This window comes from Aphis gossypii, chromosome 2, assembly GCF_020184175.1.
Source record: "Aphis gossypii isolate Hap1 chromosome 2, ASM2018417v2, whole genome shotgun sequence".
NCBI lineage: Eukaryota > Metazoa > Arthropoda > Insecta > Hemiptera > Aphididae > Aphis > Aphis gossypii.
In genome coordinates this window covers 48,115,854-48,136,719 of record NC_065531.1, presented here as the reverse complement: position 1 = coordinate 48,136,719, position 20,866 = coordinate 48,115,854, and the positions used below count along the sequence as shown (strand labels likewise).

At 31.6% G+C, this 20,866-nt stretch overlaps 1 protein-coding gene across 2 annotated transcripts in view; it reads right to left on the bottom strand.

The window, feature by feature from the left end:
• Positions 1-20,866, bottom strand: part of LOC114120468 (paired box protein Pax-6-like) — a 46,388-nt gene that overhangs the window by 10,944 nt on the left and 14,578 nt on the right. Inside the window, exons 3-7 of one of the 2 annotated variants that reach the window (XM_050199651.1) lie at positions 19,527-19,583; positions 19,007-19,172; positions 18,343-18,523; positions 11,350-11,516; positions 11,031-11,140 (exon numbers count right to left, since the gene is read on the bottom strand). In XM_050199651.1, coding sequence (XP_050055608.1) covers positions 11,031-11,140; positions 11,350-11,516; positions 18,343-18,523; positions 19,007-19,172; positions 19,527-19,583 — 681 coding nt within the window. The remainder of the gene's footprint in view (positions 1-11,030; positions 11,141-11,349; positions 11,517-18,342; positions 18,524-19,006; positions 19,173-19,526; positions 19,584-20,866) is intronic. The other variant, XM_050199652.1, reaches the window with a different exon arrangement.

The following is a 20,866-nucleotide window of genomic DNA, read 5'->3' as shown; positions in this document are numbered from 1 at the left end:
AAACGGTATCGAGAAATCTCTTTGGTGATAGACGGACGGAACGGCCGGTGGGATTGGAAAAAAAGATTGAAGGGGGCGCTAGGTTTTTCACCGCAGGGACCAGTTGTCGCGCCAAACTCTTTGAACACGTACACACATACATACACCCACGCACACACCCACACACACATATATATATATTATATAAAGATGATAGTCCTGCAGCAGCCATATATATTATATAATATATAGTGGCGGGTGGGCGGCGCACGCGCTCTGACAACGATAAGAGAGACGCTCCGGACGGCGGCAGTAGCAGCAGAAGAGAGGTCGGAGCGAGCGTTTAATGTATATATATATACCGTAGGAACGCGTTCGTTCCGTCTTATCGGCAACTTTCTACTTGAACGCTTCCCATTCATTTGGGCGGCCCGTCGGTTAAATAACGTCGCGGCGGCGGCCACGCTCGTTATCACACACACGCGCGCTCGCGACTTTTCTCCTCGGGATCCTCACCGCCAGTTTCTCGCCCTCTCCCCTCACGGTTCCGCCACAACGTCATCCGTCCTTCCGTTTCTCTCACTTCCATATCCTCCTCTCGTTCTTCATTGCCATATATATATATATATATATATATACGCGTATATAGCGGCGTTGCCGTATCGGTCTCTTGGTGTATATGTGTGTAGGTAGAGAGGTACATATCATTATATTATATATATATATACTCTGCACTATTATTCAACCGGCAGATATGTCGCGTATATATACGTATATACGTAGGTGGCGGGCGGCAAACAATGTTTTTGTAACCGCGTCGTGTGCTCGCATACAGCAGCAGCAGCACGTCATTATATATATATATTGTGCGTATTCGCTTATCTAGTAGAATAGTGGCCCCGGCGTGGCTGTAGCAGTATATTATATATATATATAAAGTATACACGGATAAGGGGAGGTGAACCGAGAGAGGGAAATTATTACGGTTATAATATATTGGTAGGTAGGTAACGCGCGGTGGTAACGCCCGCCGACGGTATATTATATTATATGTGTCAGGATTGATGGTCACCACCGACACCGTATAGGTATATTATATTATATAATATAAACTATCGCTGTTATCATAACCGCACCACCGCCGCCGCGAGGGTCGTCGCATACAATAAATGGATCGCCGTCACACCGCGGTGGTTGCACGCCATCATGAGCTCGTGTCCGTGTAACATTATATATCATACACCTAAAATAGGTACCTATATCGTTTGTACGTGTGTGTTGTTCGCGGATCGCTATCTGTAATCGCGTACGACCGAACGACCGATATCGTATTATTATCATATTACAATTGTACACGTCGAGTAAAAACGGTCGGTAAATAGAAGCGTGGAACCATAGTAGGTATACGTGTATTATAAGTACAGCCATTATTATGATCGTACACTGATGGGGCGTGTTTTGCGAGTGACTTAATTTATGCGAATGAAAAGTATATTCGGACAAATAGTTCAAGTCTATATGGCTGCTGAACTATTATTATCTACCACAAAAGACTCGAGGTGGCGTTTAGTTTTCGATTGCTCAAAAACCGTGGTTATTTCAGTGGTGTATTTGGAAAACGTGCGTGTCCCGGTCAATATATTTTTGTCGCCCCAACCCCCTTAGGAAAAAAAAACAATACGAGTATATGCAAAATGTTCGGAATAAATTCCCAGATCTGAATAACGTAAGAACTGTTAATTTGTACGATGGTCATTTACATAAGTGATCAATGACTGATAAATGTCTATAACTGTACCCAAATTAATTTCAATTGATTGTAGTTTTTATATTAAATTTACTATAATAATATAATAAATTTTTTAATACAAATATCCAATGCGTTAAGCGTATACATATAGTATGTATAGATTGATTTATTTTTTAATTAATATATAAAACAATTTCCGCTATTATACATATTTTGTTGGGGGTAATTGCTCCCTCTAAATTCGCCCCTGGGTAAGTTGTACATAAAGAAAACGTTACTCGCACATTATCGTATAGAGAAATATGTTTCAACATCAAACGAATTATATCGTATTATACGAAGCGCCTCCGTGAACGTTTTATTATAATATAGAAATTTTAACTAATAATAACTAAATACAAATATTAATTTATAATATTTATAAGTAAAGATTAAACTCTTATGCCTAATACCTATGGATGTACCTATGTTATATTATTTTTTTGTATTTATAGTCATGTTATCGTTTTTGTGTCTCTATGACGTATTATAGGTAAAGTCTTGATAAGTTACAACATAACGTATATTGATGTTTCAGTTCATATGTGTATAATATATGTGTTCACACTTTCAAATCCAGACTAGCGCAGTAAGTGTCGCGCTTAACTGCTCAAATCCACTGTAATTTTTAGGGGACGCTCGTTGAGAAGAAAATATACCGAGAGGAAAATTACAAGATAATATTATAATCTAATCGAATATAATTACGTTTCGCTTCCGCCTTTATTATTATTTACACGCACGACCCCTCCGTGCGCGTTATATACTACGGTGCGAAGCGTGGTCATATTTGTCAAGGTTCGTAAACCAAAAATCTCCGAAACCAAGTATAGGATTATATATATTATTATCATTGTAGTACTCGAATATACTGCTGGGCTACTATACGAAAATAAGTGTATATTTATTTTTGTATATAAATCTCAAACATAATATATAATATAATAAAATAGTAACTACCGGGGCTACACACATAGTATATTATAGAGTTGTACTATATAATTATTATAGTCGTACGCGCCCGGAGTAAAAACATATATAACGGCGAGCGCGCGATTAACGACGCTTCAGTGAGCCATACGCAGTGACTCCCGAGGCCCATGCGGTTCTCGATTGGTTGAACACAATGCGATTAATCGGATTTTACAAATATATATATATATATATATATATATATATATATATATATAATAATATTATTTCGTTAATGTTCATGAGATTCGCGGTGCGCGTCGTTGAAATGCAACGCGTGCTGTGCAGTCGTGGTCGTCGAAACAATAACGATGACGGCTCTGGCGACAAGAGGTCTTTTATAATATAAAATATACATTTTATTATTATTTTAACTATTATTATTTATATTATTGTGCAGCGGTATAAGCAGGCAAAGAAATCGCACTCGAGCACGCGCGTCGCTACTGTATATTTAGTATTATTACGCGTCCTTAAGTAATCAATCGATTATAATTTAATATGTATAATAATATATTATACTATATTTATATATAGTATATATACGCGATACGATTTGGTACAGGAACAATTGAATTTTACGTGCAATGTGTAATATTTATGAAATTGTTTTTCCTGCTAGAGAACTGCGTATAGTCGTCAGTGGTTTATAAAAAAAACTTGCACAGTGAACCGTACACGATATAATACATTTTACGACGCTATTTCTTATGCATGAGTTGTATTCATTAGCTAAAATAAGTTTTAAGAGTGTATTTATAAAGTGTTATAGTATAGCTGCATTACTACCTAGTCGTTATATGCACAACACTATAATATATTTTATATTATCTGTATAGTCTGTATATTATATATATTATATCATATGCGTGATTTGAAACTATAAAGAGTGCAATTCGAAAAATTATAATATTTGATGTTGAACAAAGTTTGTGACGCGCAGGCTCTGGCCAATGCACACACACACACATATATATATATACATACATTATTATTGTGTATACATATAATATCATCACGAGTGCTGCGCCGTCGCTTCAGAAGTCGGGGCGGAGACAAGGGACTATGAGACGGTTGTGTAGGCGCAATTTAAATTGTTTTCCGGGAAAGCCGCGAGGCAACGGCTTTTGATAATTTTTAATCGGATTAAAGCGCAGGGTCTCTTTCTCTCTTACTCTGTCTCTCTGGTATTACAAAAGCATGTCACAAACAGGAATATCCCGTTAAATAACTGCAACAACGTTACCCTTTTCGGCGCCTGAGGCCAGCAAACCGTAAAAGATTTCCCGCGCAAAACGGTCGCCACCGCTGTCGCACGCGAGCACGCTTTCTCCTCTCTCTCTAATTCACTCTCTTTCTTTCTCTCTCGCACTCGGTTGGCAAAAATAAACGAGACGTAATTATTTTTAAACGAATTGTCAAATTCAGAAAGTTACGTTTTATATACACTTTGTTTTTTCGTAATTTTTTTTTTTAGGGGGGGCACGTCAACCATTGTGTTATGTCGCTTGTTCGGTTTAAAACATTTTCTGCGCCGCACCACTGGATATTATAACTAATACGAGTGTACGATGAACATGCTTAATATTGTAGGTATATAATATTTAATACTGTACCTACATATAATACGTGCGATGACATGTATTATAATATATATAGTATACTATACGGTATTAATTTACGGATGGTTCACGTGAACTTTTCACTGAAATAAACGGTAATTATAGTGATTATATAATATAGATGGTATATACACTTTACACGTGTAGGTATACTAAATTATTTTAACGTGATTAATCAGCTATACTACTGCGGCGTCACCGCATCACTTTAAATTACCTATATATACAATATTTAAACCTAGTACATGTATACTGAATGAATTATACGATATAATAGTATATACATATGACATTGCAAAAAACCACATACAATAATATTACATGAACACATTAGTTATACCTCTAGGTATCATCGATATAAGTTGCACATTTAAAAAATAAAAGATCTTAAACAAATTTATCATTTATCATTACATTTAAATATTTTTTAAATGGACAAATTATAATCGAAGAATATTTGGTTTCCAGCAAATTTAACCTTTATAATATTTCAGGGAAAAAAGTAAATGTATGTAGGTATATCATACATTACTATTCATTTAGAATATATTATGGACATTTACACTTATTTTTTTTTTAAATTAATAATTACGCGATTTTAAGTTGCCAATTTATTATTTAATAACATTCAGTTTGTTTTAGAAATACAAAGTATCATTAAATGATAGTTTTTGTCGTCTGTCAAACTAATATATTTACATTTTTCCCCCATTAAATTACATTTTATCATGGTTTTGTTACAGAAAAAATAATATATCAATAATAGAAAAATAAATATATTAAATTAGTTATAAGTATATATAGTTTAGGAAAAATTTAAATTTTTCAAAATGTTTCTGTAGGTATATGGAAAACGGAAGTCTCTAGAAAATTGGAATAAAACAGGTAAACACCGTGACAAATGTAATATATGGCTATATACGTATAGAATGTCGCGTTTTCTCACGCGAGACGAACATACATAATGTACAAGGTGATTATGTAAATTTACTTCCGAGGATGTTGGTGGTAGGGTTTATCGAAGTCGACAAATGCTACAAAGTCATAACAAAAACCGTTTCCGCATTTCTATCCTGCGTATATATTTTTTTACATGACTTATGATACATTTACCTTTCGTTACACGTACCTAGGCCTAATGTCTATAATCTATATACATATATGTATAAATACCTACTATTGTGAATATTGAACGTAATTATTTTTGTTTATCAATTAGATTTATTATTTTTTTCCTAAATCAAATTACTTATCAAGGGTGGATTCAAGATTTTTTTTGGGGAAGGGGGTGTATCAAATTAATTTTTTTTCAAATATTAGTAGTATTTATGTATTTAAAATTTTTTTTAAATATGTACAGAAATAACAGAGATTGTGCACGATCTTTTACTGACTAATTTTGTTAGTTTTGTATGTTATATCTAGTGTTTCAATTTCGATAATTGATAATTTTTATATCATAATTTAAAGTCAATACCTAGTAAAATTTTCAAAATATTAGGAGCCAAATATTTAGGGGGCTTACACCCATTAGCCTCCCTTTGGGTACACCCTTCCTTATCATATCAGTAAACATAAATTTGAAATCGTCTAATAAGTGATATTTTTTGAGTTAATACATTATACTAATCAAGGTAATACTTTGCGTAATAGTCAATAACAAGAACTAAATACGAGTATCTACTAAGTAATACAAAATATTAAATTCAAAATTAAATGTATTTGAATGTAATTAAAGGTAATACATTAAATTTATATATAAAATATAATTCATAATTTTTTGTTAAAAATAATATTTAAAAACCTATAATTGATTCAGAAGATAGTGGTGGTTTATTTATTTTTTTATTAAAGAGAAGTCTAATCAACTTAAATCGACACTAAAAGTTGTTGACTACGAAAGTTTCCGTTATTAAAAACATGAGCTGTTGTTGATATTATTAAAGTTTGCGTACAAACACGTCAGAACACAATTATCTCTTCAGCTATAAAATCTCAAGTAAATGCTAAGAACAGTAATTCCTTGGTTCATAAACACGCTTTAAACTTTAACAGACGACTGATTTGTTGAAGTAACAAACCCTTTTTAATATATTATGTTATATGGAAGATTTGAAATCTGTAATTTTAGTATATCTATTGTATAAAATTATTTTTATAAGCACATATACATAATAAGTGGATTTCCGTGTTTTTATTTGGTACCTATAATACTAAATATTGTTAGAAACTAATGGTAATATCGAATAGTGAGTATACATATTTGTTTAACATTATAATAGTATATAGCTGTCAAAAAATAATTTATTTTTAATATTTGAAAATTTAAGCTTATTGCTTACTATTTTAAAAAAATACTATTATTTAATTAAAATTGACGTATGGAGTTTTTTTTTTAGGTAATTTACACATAAGTAAATAGTAGCGGGTTTTATTTCGTTCATTATCATCTATTCAAATATTAATTTTATCTTGCACTTAAATTTGAACTAAAATTTCTACAAAAGATATTATATAAGTAATGCTTTTTATTGTTATTTTTCAACTCAAATCAATAATTTAAATGATGCAATAATACATATTATGTAAAATGATGTGTTATAATTTAGAATACTATTTAAATTTTTTTATAGTACGTACACTATTTTTTAAAATTAAAAAATATATATATTTATTAAAATATTAAAAATGTTAAAGAAATTTTATTTGCAAATTTCAAGGTTAAAAATAGTTAAAAATAAAAATTAAATTTCTAATTTGAATGTTAAAATACATGGGTATTGGGTATTTAATAATTTTTTTAATTCATATAATTCACAACCCTATATTATAGTGTTTATGTAGGTATATAGTTGGTATATAATTATACGACCGTGACCTAAATTTGGCATGATAAAACCTTTTGAGAATAATATAATTAAAATACATTTTAATAAATGTTTACCTATTCTGTAAAAGTTGAGTATAATGTGTACTTTATACAGGGGAGCACTGAAAGCTATTATAGTAAATTCCGAACCCAACACAAAAAATTACGAGTGATAACGGTTCAATGCGTTAAGCATGATCGCATTTTCAAACTTTGCAGTAGTAATACCCGTTCAGGATTTAATTAAATACCACAATTACTAAATACCGGTATTAGTGTATCTCATAACACGTTTACACGTGTATTTATATACCTTTTGAAATACAAACCGTATCGAAATCCTATAATGGTACGGATCCCCTTTATAATATTAATTCAATATGATTTTTGGATAAAATGAAGAGATACGTATTATCCAGGTAATATATAATATTTAACCAGCAGCGTTATAGCTTGCGCGCGCGCTCAGACATGTGTATATTTTAAGGTTTTACATTTTTTTTTACTAAATATAATATTAATACAAATGACATTCGTCACGTTTTTTATAAATATAAATAAGTATACAAGAAAAGAGGTGCATGAAACTGACGAAGGACCGCGATGATAACACGTCATTCGTTCAGCTGCGCGCGGCACACGCACGTCATGCGAAGGGCTCAAAGCAAATTATTTACAGCTAAATGGACGTCGGTGGGTTTTTGAAAATACATAAGTGCATATGCCAGAGTGAGAGTGTCGGAGGTATGGAGGGAGAGAAGGATAGACCGCGTCGTCAATTCAATACCGCGTGCGGGGTCCGCATATTAATATAATATAACACGGTGGCTATATTATGTACATAATATACGTTATATTCATAATATATTATTTGATATAATGTATACGTATACGGACGTGTGCACCCGGTCTTTATATTCATCCGCGTGTTATTTACCACCGCGAACAACGAGAAAAATAAGATACATCACGCGCAATCAAAATGGCCTGTGCCGCAGAGTAGGTACCTACACCGTGTAAAATAACATATATATCACAACATACCTATATGTATACCCATATGTGGCTTTACAATACTAGTAGGTATATTTTGTTATGTATGTATGGGTAGTAGGTACCCACCTTGCACCTATTGATATATTCTATAAGACGTATATATGTAAATATATTACCTATATATACAATATATACTTTGTAAGGATTCTCTCCTCTCTTGACGGCCCTATAGTTGTTATAACAACTTTCCAAACATTTTTTTCTTTTTAAAATATTACCTACTACTATTGCGCTTCGATAGTTTTGAAGTACATATTTGTATTCTGTTACTAACAATAAGTCTTTCGTGTATGTATACAGCCGTACGTGATTTGTTAAGTCGATGAAAGTATCGTACAATTATAAGTATAGATATTCACTAATGCGTGCGTGATATTAAACCACAATCCCTACATGGTTTAACTAGATATAACAAACATAGCTATATAACTAAGCGTCTAAGCATATGCTTCAGTCACTTAACGAAGTTAAGAATATTTAATATTTTGTATGCTTTATCTTAACTCGACTCCACCAAATATACTTTTTCCAATGCGATAATAATTTCTAGTAAGCATGTATAATTGAATAACTATAATGAATAATTTAAATTAAAATAAATCACTATTTTTGCGTTTTGAAGAATCGAAATCGAAGTAACAAATAAATGTATGTAGAAAATGCATAATTTATAAAGATTTGTAATTGTTATCGTGTATATGTGTAAGTATATATTGCAAAGGATTTTATAATTTTTACTTTTCTACATCATGAAATGGGTTTTTTAAATAAAATATAATGTTTTTACTTATATGTGTAGTGTGTGGTGTGTATCTATAATACACGTAGCAAAGTTATAGAAAAGTTTTAAACGTTTAATATAATATTTTTTCTAATGTTTGCAGGCATTTTTCAAAACGTAGTCATAATAATATATGAATTATGTACATATAATAATAAAATAATATAATATGTATTTTGTACACGTGGCTAGATATATTATTTCGAGCTTGTAATATTATCTCTCTTATATTAAATATATATGCGTAAAATTTTGGGGCGCCACTGCTGCCGTGGTGCGCGATGGCCGCCCGGCTGCTGGCATTCCGCCGTTTATTTGCAGCGTATATATATGTACGCATATTGTTTCGACGCTGAAACCGGAATTCCGCGCTACAGCAAAATTTAATATGGTTACCGTTTGGAGGAGCCTGAAAACCCTTTTTGCGGTAATGCTACCGCACACCCGTCCACCGGCAATCCCTTTATCTAAATATAATAACCCCTCTGTGCCCGTCCACAGTTCCGTTTTCGCTTTGATACAATATTTTCTTGTTTCAGTGTGGAGCCGGTATAGGTTTTTTTCTTTTTTTTTTTTTTAATATATATCCATACCAACCGCGTGCGTATCCATGTAAGCGCACGTTAGTTGGGTAGAATAATAATAAAAATAAATAAATAAAAAATACCGACCGGGGAATTTTACGTATATAGAAAGGCGCGGTGGCGTCGGTGCCCCCTTGTATAACCCCAATATTATCATCGCGATGACCCCGCCCATAAGATATGGTGAAATGAAGATTCTTATTTACTAAATACGTATTAGCCATAGGTTATAGGTATGAATAATATTTAAGTGTTGGTCCAACAGTTGTAAAAGATTTTTTTATCAATTTATTTATATTAAAATACATGCTGTTTTAATAATAAAGAATCTCGTGGACATGTCAATGTGGTGTAAATGTATAATGTATTCACCAATATTGTGATTGTAAGTTCATATAATATGTATTTTGTAACAGATATGTATATACCTACGAATATAAACACATAAGTAGAATAAATGAACGGTATTAAATTATTTTTGTAGTAAGAGATATGTTTACAAAATGACGTATAATTACTACTTTGTTTCTTTCAGCTAATCATTTTTATTACATAATCATTATTTAATGAATGATTGAGTCCTAATCCTTGGTGTTAGAATATAATTTCAGACAAAGAAATAAATTACAAATTGTTTTGTTTTATAATTAATTTAGAAAGTAAATGGTATATAATATCTATATCTGCTTTTTAAAATGCGTTTGTTTAATAAGTTATGTTTAAATTCAAGGTTTATACGCAATATTATATTCCAAATAATGGAATAATTTCTATAGTGTAAACGACAGTACTACTTTTTTCAACTTTAAATTAAGGATGAAACGTTAAAGTTTAAACTGAATTAAATTATTTAATAAATAAGATACACCATTATTAGGGTTCAAAAGTTTCAATATCAATTTTATAAAAGTGCTTTAAAGTTTAAACTATATACATTGTCATACTAACAGTAAACAATTTATGTGTAATAGATTCATTAATAGTTAATACCATATCGTAATGTTGTGTTACACAAAATATATAATCTTCATTTATTTTATAGGAGTAAAACATCATTATTATTTATTAGCATTAAATAAAATAACGGCATTATTATATTACAATATCTCGATGTATCTGTATGCCTGTATATTATACATGCTAATATGATAGTTGTATTCTCAAACTGCACTGAATAACCCATTATAATATATGCAATGTTATATTTATATATACTGTATACTTATAAACATAATATTTGTATGAAAATCTTACTGTCGGCTTGCCTAACACGCATAAACTTTACGAGTAAAAACACTCATAAAAGAAAACTAATTAAAGCACAACAGCTTAATGCTGTTACGCATAACCATCATAAATATTGTTAATAATGTCTTACCTTTTTTGTCGAGTATGTCGGGCAAGACGGTACAGTTGGCGGCGTTTGGACTTAGCCGACCGGTTGGTTGTAGCGGACCGAACGGGTTATCTCCAGATGCTGGTGGGTACCTATATGTAAATTATAATAAAAAACAAAACAAATAATGACAGTGCACGTCAGTAGGTATATAAGGTACATTATTATTATTATTGATGACGCGTGCGCGGTCATCCACGCGTTCACCTAAGTATATATATTTATTTATAAATTGTATATACTTGTATTATATCATATACGCGTGTATATAATATAAAATTATTATTATTGTAATACTCACCAAGGATTGGGTCTGGGCCATGAGCTGGCCGCCGCCGCTTGACCGTTCAACAGTCTCAGCTTGTCGTACACGGCGTCCGTGCTGTTGCAGGTCGGCGACACGGACGCTGGTGCTTGCTGGTCCTTTTGCGCCGCCAAATTGCGTAACACGCGGTTGATCGAAGACACCTGTGTACAGGTTAATTAATCATGAATTATTTATGATATTTTTTAATATCACTATCATAATATAATAATAATAATGTATTGCGAAGGCGTAATGCGTTATAATATTATGCGGAATCATTCTGCAACTGTTGTAAAAAATAGCTGGGGATCGAGTTATAATCTTAAACTTTGCAGTTTATTTCCATGGAATGTACATTAAATTTATAAAAAAAAATTGGATATTGAAAATTTGAATGATCCTGTATTTATGTATTGCTTGCAATGATTCCACGAGCATCATGAAAAAACGATCATAGATATCATATGACATATATAGTATAAACTTTAAACCTATATAGGAGTGTATCTTAAAAATCCTTAAAATTTAAATATTAATTATAGTATTCCTATAATTTAACTTGGGTAAACTCGTGTATCATGTAAATAATGCTATAATAGTAGTAATATTATATTTAAAGGTAATATGAAGTATGTGATGTAAAGTACTCGAATGTGTATGTTATATATTCTATATTATTGCAATAAGTTCAATAATTTCGAAAGCAGCAATGCCATTTATTAAGCTAATGTCATGAAGTTTATGACTAGCAAGAATTAAGACTTAGAAGTACCAACCTATTAAAATTAAATTTATTAAAATGTAAAGCAAAGCTTAATATAATATGACTGTATATAGTCGGTAGGTATATAATATACGCGTTCGTGTATATTACGTTGTGTTTACGAGGTATGTATGTGAATCGTGAATTATTGATATTTTTTCTGGCAATTCAGCGCGATGCGACATACATGTCAGACACTGCAAAATGTACGATATTCAAACAGCGTGTCTGTAGTGCGGCTATCTATAGCTGTAGCAGATGAGTGGGTGAACGATAATGATTTCGAAAATTGTCAAAAAATAATTTCCAATCAATTTAATGCGCTCAGACTGGCGTCGCCATTGTCTTGCGCGCGCGCGCACCCGAGACCGAGAGACAGACCGCCGTCGTCATTCCGTGTACATAATATATATATAATATATAACATAATATATATAAATATAATTTACTATATATTCAGCCATAAATCCTATTTTTTTATTCCTGTATATATATATTTGGTTTTTTTTCCCGTGCGGCGGCGACTACGGCGGCGGCAGAGGTCCTTTGTGCCGGCCGTGGCGAAGTATATAACCACGAATTTCCGACCGGAATACATTTCCGTAGCCGTCGATTGTATTGTCGTCGTGGTTATATTTTTTCTTCATTTCTACCCAGACGATTTATACGGCACAGCGTCCGTACAGAAATGGCAGGGCGAGAACACACACACACATACACATATATATATTATAAATCGGTAGCGTCGAGTCGTATCGTTATATATATATATATATCGACACAATACATATAATTTGCGGGTCTGTGTGTGTTTTAGTATGTGTGAGAGAAACGCGTGTGTATCACAGCGACGGCTTCGAGCCGAAGGGTTTTTCGCGAGTCTTGATGTGTCGCGCGGCCAAGGAATCCATAATGCATGAGTTTTGTTTGTCGGTTCTCTCTTACTCTCTCTCTCTTTCTCCATCTCTGTGACTCGCACGTACAACACTCTGCGTGTGTGTATATATATATATAAACATTCACTGTCCCGAAGGGTGTCGCCTAATGTCGCCGTTGACGCCGGAAAAACTTTGGGGTTTTCACACTTTGATTACGCATTCCCTCCCGTTTTTATATCTGCACGAGCACACATATATATATACGATATACATATACTATATAATATATTATATAATATATATACCGTACACGGCGCGTTACCGCCAGTTTCTGATTTTTTTCTCTCTCTTCATATAGTTTATAAGATAGATTTTTTTCTTTTTCCGCTCATCATATTATTCATATTATACTAAACACCATACCAAACGTAAGTGGGTTCAACTAATATAATACATAGGTGTACTTACATAAAATAAACATATACAGGTATACGTCTTATAAACAATCGTCTGGATTTATCTTTTAATATACAAAATAAAAATAATCAAACTCGTAGAACACGACTACACATTCTGAATTCCAGGTAGCACATTTATAAATTTTTTTACATTCGAAGTTCATAGTTAATTTAATGTCACTTATTTAATGTGAATTTATGTATTTAGACGATGGATTTTCACTAATTTCGCTATTCTACATATAAAAGAGTTATGGATAAATAAATATTTTTATAAATTTACTAGTGTTGGTAACGAATTTTGTGACGAGCTAACTGCAGGAAAAAAGATAATTTTAATATAATATACATTACAATTTAAAACTACATATTGCTGCATAATATACCTGTTTTAATAAGCGAAGTATAGAAAACTATAAACTAAATTGAAATTGTATTACGATATGTTATTTTAAATCAAATAGTAATAGTCTATTTGACTTTGTTATAAATAAATATAAATATTTTTAATATTCTTTCAAAGAAATTAGTGAACATTAATTTGAGTTTCAGTGTCAAATGCATACATAGTGAACATATACGTCTCAAACATCTAAGTAGCAAGTATAATTGTATGCGCTGTCATGCAGATGTGATATAGTTACTAAACAGCGTAAATGTAATAATCTTTCATACTAATCTCGTATCGATATCTTTACTATAAGACTAAACATTTTTACTTACTTAATTAAAATAATAATATTTACGCAATTAAAGGTTGTGTTTAATTATTAATAATGATTAAGTTGGTTTATTGTATATTATGATGAAAGTTTATATTGGAAAAATACAATTATAGTTTATTGTTTTTCTCATTAAAAAATATATATCGATTCGGGTTAATCTTTGACATTTGGATCATTACAGATGTGACTCGAAAGAACAAAACAGTCGGAATGTCTTCGTCATCGTCGTGATATATATATATAGGCTGTAGGAATTGTTATTTATCTGATTGGATTTGAATTCATGATACGGGAAATAATGTACGCTGCAGCATAATACTTTCTCAGTAGGAAATTAAAACACTGAAACGACTAAAAAAAAAAAAAGAAGAAAAGAGAATTTTTCCTATTTTTATTTTTATATAGGAAGAAAAAAACAATAGTTCCGCTATTGAAAAAGGGACATTATCTTTCTCCATCATCAGTGACATAATAGTCGAACAATGGACACGCAGTGGAACAAATGACTCCCGGAGTTCACCGGCATAAAAGACATTTGTAATTGCTCTCTGCAGCACGCATCTATATGTATAGGTATATATATGTATTTATACATTATTTTGAAACGGGGATAATATTTATTATATTTTTTTGTTCCTTTACACATTATATTATTATGTTCTCCGTCTGGTGGACCGATCGTAGACGTGTGCTTGTGTATACTGCTAAATCATTATTTACACACATATTATATATATAACATGTATACATACGCGTGTGAGAAATCGGACGCACTGCATTACGCTTCCAGGAAGTAGAAATGTCAAAATATTTTCGAATTCCCACAAATCGGGGGAAACGGACAATTAAAATTGCTTTACATCACAATAATATACGTGTAATGGGGGGTGAACCATATACGGCGGTTTATGAGACGGATTTGCCGACACCGTTTCGCATATAGTTCAGGCGATTGACGGTTCGTTGACGAGCGGAGATTTGTATGAAGTACACCGCTGATATATGTGCGAAACCGGACGATAATTTCATTAATCTTTTCTGGATTTCGGAATACAATATGTTTACGTGCAACTATATGTGCGGTGTGAAAATATAATATTATTGTTTTCGGTCGATTTCCGCTATAAACACTCTCGAAAATTTGACGAATTCAATACCTATTAAACATCCCCGTAGATATTTGAAAAACGTTTGGTGTGTTTTATAGTTACGTATGGGTGCATAAAAACGATAATAATTGTCAGCGATTGAAGAGAAAATGTATATGATACTCGTGTGTTTTTTTAAACACAATTATTATTCGTTCCAAAAAATCATTTTTACTACTGTACAATAATACCGAAATTATTATTACTAGGTATATATATATATATATATATATTATAATAATATATATTCCGATATTCGTCGTCGGACGACTGCTGCTGTTGCTTATTAAACGTGCCCCTGGGACGCGACGCGAAGTGAGTGCGGTGTGCGGCGGCAGAAACTGTGACGTTAAGGCGGGCTGACTGTTTGTTCGGGGAGCTGCCGAGGCGTGGAAAATATGCGTTACCGCCCGTCCTACGTGCCGCTTTACAGTATACACTTATCCTCCCGACGATGGGAAAGCTGTGGCGTAGCGGCGGTGTTTTGCCTGCCGCTGCCCGTTTCTCCGTGTATATAATGTTATTTTATTATATTTTCGTTGATGTCGTCGTTGCACGTTTTACGGTCGGTTTTGTGTAGGCTTAATATTATAATATACAATACATACGGTTGGTTGTTTTAGGGTCCGCAAAATTATTAATTTAGTATATTTTTAAGAGAATTAATACACCGCATAATAAATGTTACAGTACCTACTAGAAATTGAAAGCATTGAATTATCGAAGGTCCGAATTATTAAAATTAATTGATTTAGATCTATAAATTATAAAAGAGGAAAATACAATCAATATGATGGAATTCCAGAAGTCGATTTAGTTGGTTTACAATCATATTGTATTAAATTTAGACGAGGTAACATGAGTTTGGTAACATTACCGTGAAAGTGATTAGAAGTAATGAAAGGATTTTGTTAATTTTGGAGACGATTTCAAATATTTTATGATATTATTATATTATCTTAAAGATAAGGAAATATTCTTATTATGGAATATTTTACTTTAGACACATATAATAGAGAAACTAAGAGTTATAACTTATTAGTTATTAGTGAAGTTATTGTAATACAAATGTACAAATGACTTTGAAGTTTGAATCTATCAATTTTTATATGGTATTATATACGCAGATAAGTTATTCAAATATTCAAACATTTAAATAAGAGACAATTGTCACAAGAAAATTAAATACATATATTTTTAAATGTAAAAGGGTGTTATTTTGTTTACATATTGAGTATTTAATTAAGTTACTTAGAAATATTACTGGTCATTTTAGGATTTATTTTTTTTACAATAAAATTTTAAAAAGTAGAACGCTCATCATGCATAGGATTGTAGATAATTCTCGATATTCGTGAAATGCACGTCTTATACGAATTAATACGATAATGTTATAAATAATGACTATAATAGGTAAACTTATACTTTTACTGTGTATAATATGTAGTACACTGAACACCATACGAGATATCTCAAAAAACAAAACATTTATTTTATATAATATATCAATATTAAATATTTATATAAATACCTATACATAGTATATACATATTTATAATAAATACATATATACATAGTATATACATATTTATAATAAATACATTTATGTATAATACAGGTACGTGATTTTTATAACGCGCAGATTGTTTTTTTTTTAATTCTTCAAATCCTATTAAGGCGTGTACTCGTATAAGTGCATAATATAATATTAGAATATCAAATATTGTATAATAACTGCATTTGTTTTTCAAGTATTCCAGGATTTTTACATGATGATAATAATACATATTAATATATTACATTTATATTCTTTTATTTCCGTCCGAAAAATTGTGTTTTTATATTTTTTAATAAAATAAATAAATTAAGGAGACGGCAGTTTCTAAATTGTACATGAAAAAATACTATAACATGCCATAATTTTGTTTAAGTAGGTACTGAAAAGCATAGAAAAATGTTTTACAATGTAAAAATGATATTTTATTATTCCAAATTGGTTAAAATTCTGAACTTGACTAAATGATCAATATTTGAGTATTATTTTTATAATTTATTTGATTAAGTTAAAAAAATGTATGAAAAACACAAGCTTTTTTAACGAAACCAAGTGTTTAAAATTAGACAACTTAAGAAACAAAACTTCATTCATAAGAAAAATGTCGATCTTATTTACATATATATATATATATATATATATATAGGTATGTATATTATACATTTTTTGAATTTTTTTACGATAAATTACAATAAAATATAGTATAATGTGTTTTTTTTTAATCGTTGATTTTGGTGAATCTTTTAAATCGTTTGTGTGGAATAATTGTTATTTAAATGTAAAAATAAAATAAATTTTGTCTTTGTAGTGATGCAAATATAATATATAGGTGGACGGGGGCGAGAAATAATTTTTCAAATTTGCTGTAGGTATTACGCAGTGAATACTCGATTTGTATTCTTTTGTTTGTTTTTTTTCTTCGTAAATAGGTACGGCGTGCGTGTACAAAACACACGATCGGCGGCGACGCGAGTTGTTGACATTGATTGGGAGAGGCGTGATCCGGTGATGCGTAAGAAATCTGATTTGTGTCTCCCTTTCCTCGGTAACCACCGCCGAGGCCGCGGTCACACCCACGCACACGTCAAACTCGAAAAATTATGTATATATATATATATATTTAATAGGATTTAAAATCGACATAACATAATTAGGTAGGTACTTCTTATTTGTTCTGACCGCGCTCAAACGTATTTATCCCGTTTGTAAATTTAAAAGTATAATATTGATGAAGGGTAACTGTGCTGATATAGCTGCGGATACGGTCTGATCGGGGAGGGGGGGTCGTTTTATAGATATCTGTTTTACATATAATATATTTACCTATATAATATTATTAGCATGTATGTATAATATATGCGTGTTATTCCCAAACAAACGGGGGCTGTATTACGGGTTCAAATATTTCAACGTATAATTATTTCGACGTAAATTTGTTAGATTTTGAAGAATATACTCACGCTTGGTATGTTGTCGTTGGAACACACTCCCTCTTGTAGCAGTCTATCGCGAATTTCCCAAGCGAATATAGACGGACATTCGCGTTTGTATTGAGATATCTTAGACACAACTTCAGCTGTTGCTACCCTGGGCTTTGAGCCACCAATCGCTCTAGGTCTGATAGAACCGGTCTCGTAGTACCTATATAATAGAAAATTTAGATTTTAATAATATAATATTCAATCATTCAAATAATATAATATTTTATCAATTACTGCCTTGTATGGATGTTTTTCTAACAATTAATATAATATATATTATTTAGAATGAATTATGGAATATAAACTTGAAATTTTTATAGGTAATTCATGTAGGTATATATTTTTATGCCTAATATAATACAACATTATGAAAAATATCTCATTTGTAAGTATAGGTCATACATATTATTTAAAATCAAGGTTAAATTAATTTTATGACGAGAGCCATATTAGTAAAATAGTTTATATTAAGGGTTTTTTTACATTCATTTTATCTGTGACTTTTAGAATCTATGATTCACATGACATGATGTCTAATCTCTAAATAGTTGTACTTTTAAGGGTAGATACCTAGGCTATAGGTATTTTGTTGTTTTCTAATACAATATAGGTAATAAAATGAATTCAATTTGATAGTACTTGCCTTCCTAAGATTTTTGACACACATCCATTGGATACCTGTAGGATTCTCGATATGTCACAGGGTCTGGCTCCGGAATGGGCTAGTTCGACGATCTTCTGCCGTGTCGAGTCTGGTAACGGCCTTCCACCAACGAACACTCCACCAAGCTGATTAACACCGCTATGCCCTACAATAAATTAAAAAAAAAAAATCGCGGTAATTAGAATAATGTTATTAAAACAACAGTTGTACGCTCAGCTCTACCAGAGGTAAACAGTTGGCAACACTGTAACGTTTACTTAAAAATATAAAATATAATATTAAATTATTAACCAGGATTAAAAGTATAGCAGAAGTGACATTTGAATTATATATTATATAAAAATAATAAAAACTAATGTTGCGTTAGTTTGGGATGTTTTTTAGCTTAACAATAAATCGACTGTCACTTCTGTGCAATTTTTATTCCGTGTTCTTCATATAATAAGTATATAATATATTATTGTAATGTAATGAGTGTGTTAATTATTAATTTTCGTACCCAAGTCTAATTCACGCGTTGCAATAATCCTACCATCGTAATCAGCAGTGTTACCAACTGAAATCAAAGAAAATCATATGGTATAAGAGTTATGTGTGGTGTTTATAATACATCATATTAGTACGAAGTTGAACATTTACACAAGGGAGTGTGCAGTTTAATCACAGTCGCCAGTCGGGACATGGTAACATTTCATAAAAAAAATAAGATATAAGTACCTTTATTGATCAGTTGCAGTATAATAGAATAATAGGTAGGTACGTATATAATAAGGTATATAATTTATATTCACGCGCATGTAATAAAATACTACAATAATTGGTTATAGGTAATATGTATAGTGTATACCTATAACGGCTATAATATAGTTATTTTAAATCTTATACACTCACATCTTTTATATAATATATTAGCCTTAGCTTACTATGCTGGCTAAAAATTATGATTGATTTGTGTCAATGAGACACATTGGAATTGTATAAAATGGTGTATAGGTAATAGGTATATGACATTAGAATCAACTAGTAAACATCTATATAGTCACATAGATCATAGATATAGTATTCTATTGCTAGGTACTTAACAAGACTATTTTGTATCTTTCAGACATGAGAATAACTCTATTGGCAAGTAGCTACCCACAGTTAAAGACTATAATAGTATAATTTATACCTATATAGTATACAGAAATCGCTCATCGAAAGTTTAAATAAGTATTTTAACAACGTATAAAATATATAATATGGAAGTAAGAATATAGGTAAGTACTTAGCTAATAAGTATATCTCATATCACTTCCCAGTGAGAAGTTCCCACACGACAATTTCGACTTGCTATATTATAGTGCTTTATTTTATATTAATATGTATACGTAGGTGCAATAAGTGCATATTATAATATATTATAATATACTGTTGCTTATCCGCGGTAGATAGCGTTTACGCGGCGATTAAACAGCACCAGCAGTACCGCCGTCACCGGAAACATCGTGTAATCGGTCCCTGCGGACGAGAGGGTCAAACAGATCATTACGCTGCGGTTTACACGTTGTACGTGGTCCGCCCGCCCCGGGGAAAACGCTTGACCGTTCGTGGTGACGGCCCTCGTAACAGCCGACCGAGTGGCTTTTATATATTTTTTTTGCGCCGCGGTAGTGTCCGGTGGACGTCCGGTCATCCAACCCTCTGTGGTCCAGACAGCCACCCTCTGCGATACACGTCGTTTATTAATATAATAATATAACGTCCGTGACAAAAACAAACAAAAAAAAAGAACAACAAAATAATAATAATAATCATAAAACACGATACATGACGTACATCCATTACGTTGACGTTGAT